The 13,785-nt window shown below is 40.4% G+C and overlaps 2 protein-coding genes across 2 annotated transcripts in view; both read left to right on the top strand.

Annotated features, from left to right (window-relative positions):
- slc17a5 (solute carrier family 17 member 5) overlaps positions 1-7,036 on the top strand; it is a 12,981-nt gene extending 5,945 nt beyond the window's left edge. The window contains exons 6-11 of the mRNA XM_032541009.1: positions 652-770; positions 1,732-1,893; positions 2,640-2,772; positions 2,887-3,034; positions 3,357-3,447; positions 5,079-7,036. Of these exons, the coding sequence (XP_032396900.1) occupies positions 652-770; positions 1,732-1,893; positions 2,640-2,772; positions 2,887-3,034; positions 3,357-3,447; positions 5,079-5,216 (791 nt within the window). The 3' untranslated portion in view covers positions 5,217-7,036. The remainder of the gene's footprint in view (positions 1-651; positions 771-1,731; positions 1,894-2,639; positions 2,773-2,886; positions 3,035-3,356; positions 3,448-5,078) is intronic.
- A 1,118-nt stretch (positions 7,037-8,154) lies between these two features.
- Positions 8,155-13,687, top strand: eef1a1a (eukaryotic translation elongation factor 1 alpha 1a). Its single transcript, XM_032541010.1, has 8 exons — positions 8,155-8,407; positions 9,785-9,970; positions 10,095-10,274; positions 10,589-10,885; positions 11,560-11,710; positions 11,877-12,133; positions 12,469-12,703; positions 12,852-13,687. The coding sequence occupies exons 2-8, from the start codon at positions 9,827-9,829 to the stop codon at positions 12,974-12,976; spliced, it is 1,389 nt and encodes a 462-aa protein (XP_032396901.1). The 5' UTR covers positions 8,155-8,407; positions 9,785-9,826; the 3' UTR covers positions 12,977-13,687.
- The last annotated feature ends 98 nt before the right edge of the window (positions 13,688-13,785 follow it).

Raw genomic sequence — 13,785 nt, 5'->3', positions numbered from 1 at the left:
ACGCCCTCATACTCTGCTTCTGACTGAGTAGTTGTCCTTACCTGAGGCGCATGTGCGACTCCCAATAAAGACGGAACAGAAGTGAGATGTTGCACTCTGTAGCTGTAGAAACGGAGAGCTCAACACACAGGATGAAAAGAGGATCTGCAGCAATGTACAGTACAACAGAAATATGGTATTTTTTAAAAATTAAACCATGTAAACCTATTTTGGTAAAACTTCTAAATAAAATTATGAACCTGAAGATAAGCACAATATGAGCACTTTAAAATGCCAACACAAAGGCAGCGGAAGGTGTAGGACATCCGGGTTAAAAAGAGGGACACCTGGCAGAATTTCCAGCGGCACCTGAAAACAATCCTGGAAGTGGAACGTTGTCAATATAGACTAGATCTAATGTAACACCATCTCTAAACCCCTGGACTGATGTTGGTGTCAAAAACAGATTGTTAGTATTATTCTCAGTGGTTACAGGTAAAGTAGAGGTAATGAGTTGCTCAGACCTCAGTTTGGTTTCAGGAAACCACCACAACACAGTATCTTCTGATAACATAATCATAAACCATCCAAATGCTGACTACGTCAAATCAGGATTTATGCTGGATAAATGTTGACCTGTGGTAAAATGAGTGCTTGCTTGTTTGTGTCCAGGTGCTGTTGGCCTGGTGTGGTTTTTCTTGTGGGCCTTTCTCGTCTTTGACAGTCCGAACACCCACCCGCGGATATCCGAGCGGGAGAGACTCTACATCACCACCTCACTTAAGAATGAGGTAACACCAGAAAAAGACTATACTATATGCTTTAAAAAAAGTAAACAACGTTTAATAGACTCATGGAAATGTTTTATTTCACCTTATATTACTGTTCTACTGTCTTGGACATTTTTCCCAGGAAGTCATTATCACAAATTCCAAAAAGATGGTTTACTGCATTTTCTCCCAAAAATATAAAAAACTGGAAAATACACAGACAGGTTATTGTATGAAATGTTATGGAAATGTTAGTTTATTGGACTGACATTGTGTCTTGCATTGCAAAATTAGATTTGATTTAAAAAAAAAAAAAAAAAAGCTATTTTCCTTTGGTGCTTGTTAGGTCCCACATTCAGTGTGTAACAAATAACATACACTCTGTGAAAAAGACAAAGTAGAATGTTTAACATAGACTAAAAGGTCAAATAAAACACAGGGTTGTGAGTCCTTTACTTTTTAGAAGATATAGCTGTTATAGGTATGTAATGGCAGATTATATCCCCAATTGCCATTTTAACATAAGATATACTGTTCTTCACTCTTACTGTTAAGACAGTAGCAGCAGAGTGCTTGCAGTCATTTCCTGTCCAGTACAGTGATCAGATACTAATGTTACATAATCTTAGTGTATCGTAGCATTTTATTCTCTTATCTGTCTTCCTCAGCTGTAAGGGCACAGCACTCACCATGACTCTGCAGTTTATGACATTTAGATGCTGCCTCGTGACTCTGAACACCTTTATGTCCCTGAAGTATAACTGTAAAACAGAAAATAACCAAGAACATTAAGTAAGAAAACATATTGGCATTTTTTGTAGCCATCAGGGGGAGAAAATAACACTAGAAAACTAATGACTTGACAACAATTGGTCAGATGATAATTGGAGATGTAGCCAGTATGATGTATCTGTTTATAAGAGTGGATGCATTCATTTAAAACGTCCTAATCAATCTATTTGCTACTTCCTGTGTGTCCCAGCTGTCCACCTCAGCAGGCTACATCCCCTGGCGAGCCATACTGACGTCCATGCCGCTGTGGGCCATCGTTGTGGCTCACTTCTCCTACAACTGGACCTTCTACACCCTCCTCACCCTGCTGCCGACCTACATGAATGACGTACTGGGATTTAGCATACAGCAGGTAAGGTCAACATCACACAGCCAGAGAAGACAGGAAGAGTTAGATCAGGGTCAAAAGGTGATCAAATCACAAGACAGTGTTCATAGTCATGCATCTTTTCAATGTATTGCATTTCAAATCACAAATCACAAATAAAATCCTCAGCAAACGGATCTTTCAGAATTACAGTAAAGGAGTAGGACGTTTTAAAAGGTTTTTCTGGTCCTACCCCCTTCTCCTGTTATTTCTACTTTAGTAAAATAATGCAACAATTGATTCTTTACCTATTTACAGTATATGTATATACACACACTCACATACATACTGTAAATACACATGCATACATACAAACCTACATAAGTATTGATATTGTTTTTCCCAGCTATCCCATACCAGTGTCCATGTTTCATGTCTGTTAAATCAAACCGAGCAAAAACCCATCCAAAATCAACATAATATGTAAGAACCAAGAACAGTATGTTCATTATGCAATATCCTTTAATCCTCTTCGTATCCATTCAGTATATTAATTTGATCATCTTCACTTAAGGCTAGTATTATAGCAAATCCAGAGCACCTTTTAAGTCCAGGTATTGGGAAAACCTACAATATTGTATATAACTGAATAAACAAGGGAGATACATGGGTAAACCCAAATGGGAATTTTGCAACACTTGAAAATGACTCTTTGGAATGCACTGAACCCCACAGACTATGTAACCATCAAAATATATTCATGTGCTTTTGTCTCCTTTTGTCCACAATAGAACGGCATGCTGTCAGCTCTTCCTTACATTGGCTGCGCTGTGTTGGCTGTGCTGAGTGGTCAGCTCGCCGATTACCTGCGGGAAACCTGCCTCTACCCCACCGTCGTTGTCAGGAAGTCCTTCTCCATTGTTGGTAAGAAATGACAATATCACTGCTGAATCATGGAGTCATACTTATACAGGCTCTTGACTTCTGAATACACCATGTCTACTACTTCTGCAGACTGTTACTGCGTTGTTTCTGCAGGTATGCTTGGGCCAGCGGTGTTCCTGGTGGCAGTAGGATATACAGGCTGTAACTACACCTTGGCTGTGACCTTCCTCACCATCTCCTCGGCTCTGGGCGGCGTGTCGGCCTCTGGCTTTAACATCAACCACCTTGACATTGCTCCTTCGTAAGAATTACCTAGTTCTCTTATGAAAAAAAACTCTTATTGTAAACATAGTGATTTCCTGCTCATGATGCCACATTTTTTATTACAATTTAGACAATTTTTGCTCTTTGAAATTTCAGTCAATTGTGATTGTGTGATCCTAAATCACAATTTTAACTTCCACATTTAGTTTTTAAAATCAGAATTTTGCATTAATAAAATATGTAATCTTCCTCTTGTGATCAAGAGGAAGATTTTTAGCCATAATTATACAAATGTTTAAGGGTTTAGTTGGTTAATAACTACTTAGGACTTTCAACCATTAATGTACTTATGTTTGTAGGTATGCTGGTATTCTCCTGGGAATCACCAACACCTTTGCCACCATTCCTGGCATGGTGGGACCAGTCATAGCAAGAGAACTCACCAAACAAGTAAGAAACCCATGTACAATCCCACTTTATTAGGTTGGTTTGATAAAATTAAAATTTAACAGAGCAGTAACTGTTTTGTGATTCAAAAGGTCAAGACTTGAGTCTAGATCTCATGAAAACAATTACGACAGCTTTAACCAGCTGCCCAGTTTCATTGTTTTTTAGTAATTATTAGGCTGCTGCTTGCATAGTGAGGTCACTCCAGGTGTCCTGACCTCCTGTGTCTGGACTAAACAGATGGTATTTTTACTTGATGCTTCATGTCCTATCTAATTGGTTTAGTCAGTACAGGATTAGCATGTTAACATTAGGCCACCAGGGGGCAACGACAGTCCTTTATGAAAATCAACACAGTCAAACCCAGAGTGTTTTTGTCTGGCTTGATGTAGGGCTGCACAATATCATTTTCGTCATCGCAGTATCAGCTGGTGCATTATACAGTATGCATCGCAAAAGGCTCCGACATATCGCAAAAGACACTGACACTTCTTTTTTAGCTGAAAGAAAATATCAGTAGAAAACGCCCCTTTAAAATGTAACTGCCATTCTTTTTAGTGGTTCCTTTTGTATGAAATATATTCAATTCATTGTTCAATAAAAGAATGTAGGAAATGATTTCCTTTCATCTGTTTTAAATTCAACAAGAAATGTGTTAAGTAAACAGTGTACTCAGTTCTGCTGCTTTCAGTATTTTAGCAGAATACTGAAAGCAGCAGAACTGAGCACACGGTGTATTTACCTTTAAGAAATATAATTATTACGATATTCAACAACAATATTGCATATTTTTCTCCATATGGTGCGGCCCTAGCTTGATGATAGCCAATACATTAACCTTGTTATTTGTTTTATTATACATTTCTCTGTAAAGAGGATAAGGACACTAGAGCGTAAAGTGGGAAGACATGACTCCATGCAGTCGCTGCTGTAGAACTACGCTGCTCTCTGGAAGAGCAGATTATAGAGTTCGACCTCAGGCCAATGCCACACAGTTGAGAACAAACCGTTTAGTAGTCAATAATCAAACAGTCTTGTCTTCCAGATCATCAACAATGGCAACTAGGGGACAATAAGTCTATAACCCAATCAGAAAATCACATCATCTTTTAAATTATTCAAACTGGTAACCTAAACTCAAAGAAATATTAAACAAAGTTGACAATTTTGCAAAGTAAAATTTTTTCTTTTTGGACAGTCCAAACATGACTTAATTTGACATTTCCACCATTATAGTAAATTTTTTTGCATTTGTGGTAATCGTCTGATTGTAATTTTGTTTTTGGCAATTAAACAGGTTTTCCTCTTTAAGGTGAATAATTACCATTTTGTCATAAAAGAATGTAGATACTGTTGTAAAACACATTTAAAGGAATGTTTTGAATACATGTTGAACCAAACTTTCAGGTTTTCTTTTGCTAAACCAAGTCGTCACAAACAAATTGTAAAATGTTGACCCTGTGCTGTTGTATCACTATAAATCAGTCATTTTAGTAAAGAGCATTAGCATGGGTAAATGTTTCACAGAATTCACCAGTGGTTGAGTTAAATCACTAGTGGCACACTAGTCCATTGAGGGCCAAAGCCTTATTTTATTGTGATACTCATTATCAACTGTGCTGATTTTCCTTTAGAACACCATAGAAGAATGGCAGACTGTTTTCTACATCGCTGCTGCCATCAACCTGTTTGGAGCTGCGTTCTACACTCTGTTTGGTCGAGGAACGGTGCAGCCCTGGGCCGTCCACACATCCTTCTCTAATAGAGACTAAGACAGAAGACAAGTGCCGGACTCGTCAATTTGATGATTCTGATTAGTCAGATAGACGGGTCACAATCATGTGCCGATTCAACGGTAATCAGCGAGAGATGTGTTCCAGCTGTGCTAATAATTCTTAATGCACGGCTAACTAACAGTGAGTAACAGCCACAACAGCCTCAAGGATGTTCTTTACTGTGACTGGATGTTGACTGAAAGTCACAGCAATGAACAAAGAAGTTTGCAATGTAAGTAAAGTGCATATTTCTTGGAGGCAATTATTATTTAGCAAAGCAAACAATCACATTATGCATCTCCAAGAAGTGGCAGAAGAGGCTGTCATTTAAAAGAAAAGCACTCTTGTCACCAACTGAAAAAGAGAATGTAGCCAGTTCATTCGATAACTACAGGTTATCTAGACATTATTGATTATCAAACATGAACACAGTGGTAAATAAGCTATGAAAGACACATTTTACCAATGTAGTACCTTTTTGGTGTTCCGGTTTGCCAATTGAGCCAAGCAAGTGCTAGTGTTAGCAAGTGCTAGGCTCAGTTATTTCTGCCTTCAGAGCACTTTGCTTAAAAACATTTTTTACCCAAGAATGCCACAGTAAACCCTTCAGAGATTTATTGCCATAGTAATCGTCTACGCTCTTAAGAAGGGTGTTTTCTTTCACTTGTCGATGGAAAGTTGGGGATAACACAAAATATGCTACTTTTCACCCATAACTAAGTGCCAATATGTGTTGTTTTTAGGTTTTGAAATGGTTTGCCCAAATAATAGCATGTAGGGACACGCCCGAACGAGACACACACATTTGAAAACATCTTTTTTTAAGAGTGACTGCACAGCACGCACAAAAATGCATTTTCCTTATCGTGAAGCCTCCTTAAAATTGATTTTAAAGCTCTTTGTCTTTGCAAATGGACCATTGTTTTGTATTTACTTGTCATATGGTAAGGGATTTTATGTGCACAACAATGTGTTTTGTCCACCTGGCACCCTTCGTTTATGTAGCGTATGGAAAGCATGGGTCGTTACATCTTTAAATCTGTAACACTAAGATGTTAAGCTGTTGGTACTCTTGGCACCTTTGTGATGAAGGGTAAGAAAAAATGCTTTAAAGAAGTTTATGGTGGACCCACCGCCTTATTTAACTCACAGGAGTTGCACTTTGTGTCAATTCTCAGGTATTTTATGTCTTACAAGGATGAAAAAGGATATTTGTTTATTTTTTACAGATTGATTGATCTACCACATTGATGTATATGTACTTAATTTGTAAGTGTCAACTGAATTAGATCCCATTTTTAAATTATTTCCAATAGCACAGTTTACAACTCAAAATATGGCTGGTGGTAATTGTCTTAACTTTTTATCAATGTGACCAGCTGATTAAATATAATTGTTCCCATAACGTAATAATACTGGGTATGGTATGTATCTTGTCCCTTTTACATAGAGGGGCAAATCAGAATCAAGCCGAAAGGAAAACATTTAGTCATGGTTGTAATTTATGTCAACAAGTAGCGTCAGCATCCCAATTTAAGATGCAATGCCTTATTACATTAGCTTAAACAGGGTCAGACAATTCAGGACTGTAGACTTATTGTTCTCATAAAGGAATTATTTTGCTGCTGGTCTTTATTTAATTTTAACAGTGTCTATATACAACGTATAAAGGGACCTTTGTATGTGTGTAAATATATACACACTGTACTGAGTAGTCATTGTAAACCTTCAACCTGGAAACATTCCAGAAATGTGTCATAAATCACTGTCATGTATTGTAAATACTTCATCGTATACAGATATGATCTAATCTGAAATTGTGTTTGGTTATTATTTCATTATATAATTATTTAAATCCCTGATGAAAAGGTGCAAGAGAAGATCCAATTAACCAACATGTTACCCTCTTAAATTAATCTGGATTCTAATTACCTGAAATATGCAATCAAAAAGTACACACACCAATATTTTGCAACTCATTAATGGAATAAATGTCACTAACATTTACTACTGAAGTAGTATCCCCTAATGAAAACTATGTTAGTGACCTAACCCTACTGCCTGGGATGTTTTAATTAAAAAAAAAAGTGCTTCATACTAACAAATACTGCTTGTTAGAGTTCAGGGCTGGGGCTTAAAAATAAGATAACAGTGATTCAATCTTACTCCCAGGAGACACGATGAGAAGATGACATTTGTAGGCAGGTTTCACGCTTCACCTTTATGTTGACAAACTAATCATCATACAGTAACCCATCTCTGTATCAAGTCCCAGCCACAAACAAAAATATTCTCACATGGGCTACTACTGGGGAAAAAACATCTGACTGCACGTATATTTTAGAGGTCTTTGATATGGAAGTTTCAGACATTTATAAAATCCTTAAAGAGGGTATCATTAGAACTTTCAATTACCTGGAGATTGCTCTCCCTGCATCTCGTAATAATTAGCAGACCCACGCACTGGAAAGAAGTTAAGAGAATGGGGGGGGGGCTATTTTTAATCCAACCAGTGAGCGTCTGGAAAGGTGAGAGCTGCGCGTGACAGACGCTGCTTGCTCCATTTGGTCACCATATATCTCTCTAGGGACCCACTTCCACTACTGGATATCATTCTGCAGCTTGTAGTGCGATTTTATTCCTCTGATACTTACGCTAACTAAGCAACAGCTGACAACAAAGAACACAAGTCGGTTAATTTCATATAGATCTATGTCCTTTTTGTTTATATACGTAAAGTAATAATGCACGCAACGTCTCAGATGTTAATTCCCAAACAGCCTTAGTCAAATATAGTGCTTCGGTTTAAGGTCACGTTAATTACAAACTAAAGGTTACCAAAGGCACAGAAGGAGAGCAAAAATAGGGATTTCACGTCGGTTGCCAAAATGTGTCACAATTCGTGGGCTTTGGTGCGTCGGTAAATGTTTTCTGGACACGCTGACGGAAGAGAGCATCTATATACTGCTGGGTCGTGTCCGACAATGGATGCTTCGCCGGTAGCCGTGTCCTATGATAAACTCGTTTGCGGTAACTTCTCCTGGTCCCTCGTTGTGACGATGTCGGCTACAACAGCGGGAGCGCGCAATTACGCAACACCCCCGCCTGCCCTGTGCGCTATAACCGGATCAGCGTCTCTCCTCAGCCTCCCCGGTCCTGCACCCAAACTAACACCGGCCAGCTCTCAGGTACGACACAGTAGCCTAGCAGAGATGACATTATGCATTCAGATGAATTTTGTTTATCGATACTATCAGGGAAATGAATCAGCGTTTCCTGTAGCGGAGACTCCAGACAGTGTTGTGGGGATGGTGTTGGTGGTGTTGTTGTTATGATGAGGGGAAAGAGGGCAGGCGCCTGGTACTTAGTACGCATCCAGCGTCAATGAGCGGGCAAATGATAGAACGTGACGTGAGGTTGACATTTCCCGTTAAATATTCCAGACATAACATTAATTGCAGTAGCTTTGTTGATGTTATACGTATTAGTCCGCTGCTTTATAGATATTTTATTTAATAAATTAAAGCGCACTGCGGCAGCTGTCGTGACGTTATACAGTACATGAGAGAAGAGTTAAATACGCGCATAGTAAATATTATCTGTCCTGGCACTAAGTTTGTCTGACCAAGAGATCATGTTACAGTTGGATTAAAGCTACTGGCGTTTCTACCTGCTGCAAATTAGATTCAGATCTAATAAATCCTCACAGGGCTTGTTTAGAAGAAGACTGTGTAGTGCATGTGTCAATTATTGTAGTCAAGCTTATCCCCATGACACTTCTACAGAGTTAACAACAGTGTTTCCTCTCCTCTGCATTAACCTGTATGCAGTGCACTGCAGTGTCTGAGAAATGGCTGCTACACTATCAGTGGATTTAGGACCTGACAAAATGGTGGATTCAGGCTTGGAATGAGGCTGTAGTTAGTCTGTGAAAAGAGGTCGGTACTGTGAAACATCAGAGCCTTGTTGTTTTTGATGTGTCTGTGCGCAGCAGTGGGGGATAGTGAGGACAGGAGAGCAGGCTGGATGTAAAAGAGGAGGGCAGGCACTTGGATGGATGAATAGAGGTAGAAGGGGCACAGGGTTTTGTGACTTGGCGCAGTTCAGTGGCCATTGATACCATCCCTAATCTTCTGAGACACACTGTTTCAGAAGACATCTTTTACCAGTCAAGTGCCATCATTGTCAGTAGCCTGAGTTAAACATATCCAGGATCGAACAGACACTACATTCAGCTAAGGGCTGATGTACTAAAGAAAATAGACTCCTAACTTGTGCAGCATTTCAAATTCTTCCTGCGCCAGTCACTACGGGCATTAGCACTCCATTACCAGTGTTTTTATCCCTCGCCCTGCAATGCATTTGCTCAATCTCCTGCTGTGTGAGCTTGCAAAGCCCATTCAGTCAGCCTCTCTTGTCCACCCTTGAAGTCTATTTTGCTGCTCACACAAAACCTTAAAATATCTGTCAATCACAATGAGTAGCGCATAAAAAGGTTTCTGTTTCCTGCTCTGCGAACCACCTGGATACCGTACTAACTGTAATTTATTCAACACTGGTTTTAGCTGACAGACTCAGCCTCGTGACTCCAACCAGCTCCATTTACCATGGGAAAGGAGAAACTCCACATCAACATTGTTGTGATCGGCCATGTGGACTCTGGAAAGTCCACCACCACGGGCCACCTCATCTACAAGTGCGGGGGAATTGACAAGAGAACCATTGAGAAGTTTGAAAAAGAAGCCGCTGAGGTAGGAGATACAGGCCTCCTTGAATCAACTAACATCTTTTCTCAAGATCAGGACCCCCCACCCTTGTGACCATAAGGTAAAAGCCATACCAACTACATATCACTATTTATTTCTTTCCCCCCAGATGGGGAAGGGGTCGTTCAAGTATGCCTGGGTGCTGGACAAGCTGAAGGCAGAAAGGGAGCGTGGTATTACCATTGACATCTCACTGTGGAAGTTTGAAACCAGCAAGTACTATGTGACAATCATCGATGCCCCGGGTCATAGGGACTTCATCAAGAACATGATCACTGGGACCTCCCAGGTCTGTAACATGAGGATGCTCAGCCCTTTGGGACACAGTTGTGGTGTCGTTTGTCAGCCTCTGTGCCTTAGAGAAAGAACAGCTAGTGACTCTCATCTATAGTGACTTGTCCCTGAGTAAATAGCATTACAAGCAGCCACATGTGTCATAGTAAACAGCATCCAATATGTAGCAGCAAGTTTATTTACCAGGTCCCCGCTGAACAGTACAAGTTGTTTATATTGTTGTCAACTTCAAATCCTAAATTAATTAGTGCAACAGCCAAAGCCACTGTAGTACAAACAGTCCTAATGCTTCATCTTCTGCATCCTCAGGCAGATTGTGCTGTGCTGATTGTGGCGGCTGGTGTAGGAGAGTTCGAAGCTGGTATTTCCAAGAATGGACAAACCCGTGAGCATGCCCTCCTGGCCTACACTCTGGGAGTAAAGCAGCTCATTGTGGGCATCAACAAGATGGACTCCACCGAGCCAAACTACAGCCAGAAGCGTTATGAGGAAATTGTGAAGGAAGTGAGCACCTACATCAAGAAGATCGGCTACAATCCGGACACCGTTGCCTTTGTACCCATTTCAGGCTGGAATGGAGACAACATGCTTGAGCCCAGCCCCAATGTAAGTAGAAGACAAATGATAGGAATGCAAATGCTATACAAATTCATTAGACACACGCAGCCATAAATTTGATTACTAATTTGCATGGCTGGTGCCAGGGATTGGAAGCTGTAGCTCACAGGCTACCCAGTTGCTGTGACTGCCGGTCCGAGTCAAACAATCAGAGTAGCTAAAGAGTCTGAGTGACCGTTTTTCCCTTTTAAGTAGACACATGTGCCCTTGTGCTAGGTATTCAAAGCAGCTCTATGTAACTATTACTCAACATGGACCACTGTGGCAGTAGCACAAGTATAGAAGAGCCACAATATCAGAAAACTGACTCAGTATGTTACTTAAGCAGCAATATCTAGCTTCGGTTTGCTAGTACGGCTGTAGCACCAAAACCCCTGAGTGTATTTGATTGGGAAAGTGCCTTTTATTGCTTTTGAATTCCGCGCCTCACTTAAAATTAAAGATTGTGTTTTATTAAAAAAGTTTCTAACTTTATTTACAAAAATTGAGCCATTGGAGCTTTTTGGTCAACATTAGTTACCTAAAAAACAAATGTACTCCAGCTAAAAAATAAGGCAATCTAATCAGTTGCTCTCTTCTACTATGACCATAAGCTTAAAACCTTTTAACTGACAATAATTGTATAAAATGTATAATATAGAACATTATCTTCTTGTCTCTAGATGACATGGTTTAAGGGGTGGAAGATCAATAGGAAAGAAGGCAATGCATCAGGGACCACACTACTGGAGGCTCTGGATGCCATCCAGTCCCCCACCCGTCCAACAGACAAACCTCTACGTCTGCCCCTGCAGGATGTCTACAAGATAGGAGGCACGTAGCGCACTGATTAAGACATGGATAAAATCTGAACTACAACAGGGGATAGTGTTATCGTGAAATACACTCAAAACATGGCTCTTGGTCAGTGTAGGTCAGAACTACATTAATGTTCCCTTTAATATCCTTTATTGAGTGTTCTCTGTGCTGAACTTCTCAGGTATTGGAACAGTGCCTGTAGGCCGCGTGGAAACGGGCGTGCTAAAGTCTGGCATGGTGGTGACCTTTGCCCCCGTCAATGTGACTACCGAGGTGAAGTCTGTGGAGATGCACCATGAGGCGCTGACTGAGGCCCTACCTGGTGACAACGTGGGCTTTAATGTCAAGAATGTGTCGGTCAAGGACATTCGCCGCGGCAACGTGGCTGGCGATAGCAAGAACGACCCACCCCAGGAAGCTGCCAACTTCACTGCTCAGGTAGACATTAAAAAGGATCTATTTCTAGAAACGAAACATGACTCAAATCAGCTCTCTCTTTAGCCTTAACTATTTATAGTCTTGAGGAATATTTAATATAAAATCTGTTTTGAGTTATCTTCAAAATCCCACTTTAGCCACAACGAAATAGCCACAAATTTCTACCACATTTCAAAACCCACTCAGACTGACAATGAGGGAAGGTGTCAAAATGAGATAATTACAGCAACAATCACCAAACATGCCAACAGTCGAGTCTTTGCAGTGAACTTCTTTGACAGGAATGAAATCATCTTTTGTTAATATGGCATTCATGTTATTTCTTTGGTTTGTAGGTGATTATCCTTAATCACCCAGGCCAGATCAGTGCTGGTTATGCTCCTGTCCTGGACTGTCACACTGCTCACATCGCCTGCAAGTTTGCAGAGCTTAAGGAGAAGATTGATCGTCGCTCTGGCAAGAAGCTGGAGGACAACCCTAAAACCCTCAAGTCTGGAGATGCTGCCATTGTGGATATGGTTCCTGGAAAGCCAATGTGTGTTGAGAGCTTCTCTGAGTACCCTCCACTTGGTACGTTCAAGTGTAGAGGATTTGTTAAATTTTAACAGCTTCCCAACACACTTTTTTCCCCCATCAAAGGCTTTGTGACTTCACTGTAAGTCATATGAGATGAAACCATGACCTGAAATATCTCGCTCTGCTCCTCTTTATCTTGCAGGTCGTTTTGCTGTGCGTGACATGCGCCAGACTGTGGCCGTTGGCGTGATCAAGGCCGTGGAAAAGAAAGTCTCCACCACTGGTAAAGTTACCAAGTCCGCCCAGAAGGCCCAGAAGAACAAATGAATGTTGTGCTACTCTGCCGACCCCAAGGTCTCACAGGGCAGGACATCGGTCATCCAACTCAATCCGACAACTGGCTGCTTCAACCTAATAATCAAAGACTGGTTAATCATCACAATGCATCGCAAAAGCATTCGAAGGAAAGAACAACATTTAGATCTTAAGTCGTCCTTAGGCAGCACTCCTGACTTCATTTTAAGTGGTTAGAGTACCATTACGTACTATGTAATATCAAACAGATAGTTTTAATGTGCACTATTGATTTGATTCAAGGCAATACTTTTCTGTGAAATTGAGACATTGAACAATTAGAGGTAGTGAAATGTATCACCGCTCTAGCTCTCTGGAGTGCAGCCGCTGGTCTCTTTACATGGTATATGTTGTGCTTATGTCTTGCTTTAAGTGTTTGTTTGCAACTCCATGGTGCTCTGTAGGAGCCTGTACAAGATGATAAAACTATGTTCTTCCGAGTAGTAATTAGTAGAAGTTAGTGATTTGTTGTGTTTAAGCTACGAAAAGCACTTAAAACAAATGGTCCAAATCTGTCCTTCCAAGGGACTCTGAGTAGACCACCTGTTGATTCTTAAAGCACTTTGATTGGCGTTTTGCTAACTTTGCACTTCCACTGGTAAAGCTTAAATTGGCACAAGCTACTTTAACTTACTGTAAGATGGCATGAGCCTCTTTGTGACATTAAATATGTTTCAACCAAAATGTTGAGCAGTGGTCATTAGTCATTCTTTTCTGGGTGTGCAGCAGAGAAGTGACAGGCAAATAGAAGGCTTACCCATCTTGAATTACCGTAGTCTTAA

Source organism: Etheostoma spectabile, chromosome 17 (genome assembly GCF_008692095.1).
Source record: "Etheostoma spectabile isolate EspeVRDwgs_2016 chromosome 17, UIUC_Espe_1.0, whole genome shotgun sequence".
NCBI lineage: Eukaryota > Metazoa > Chordata > Actinopteri > Perciformes > Percidae > Etheostoma > Etheostoma spectabile.
This window is presented reverse-complemented; position numbering and strand designations above follow the sequence as displayed.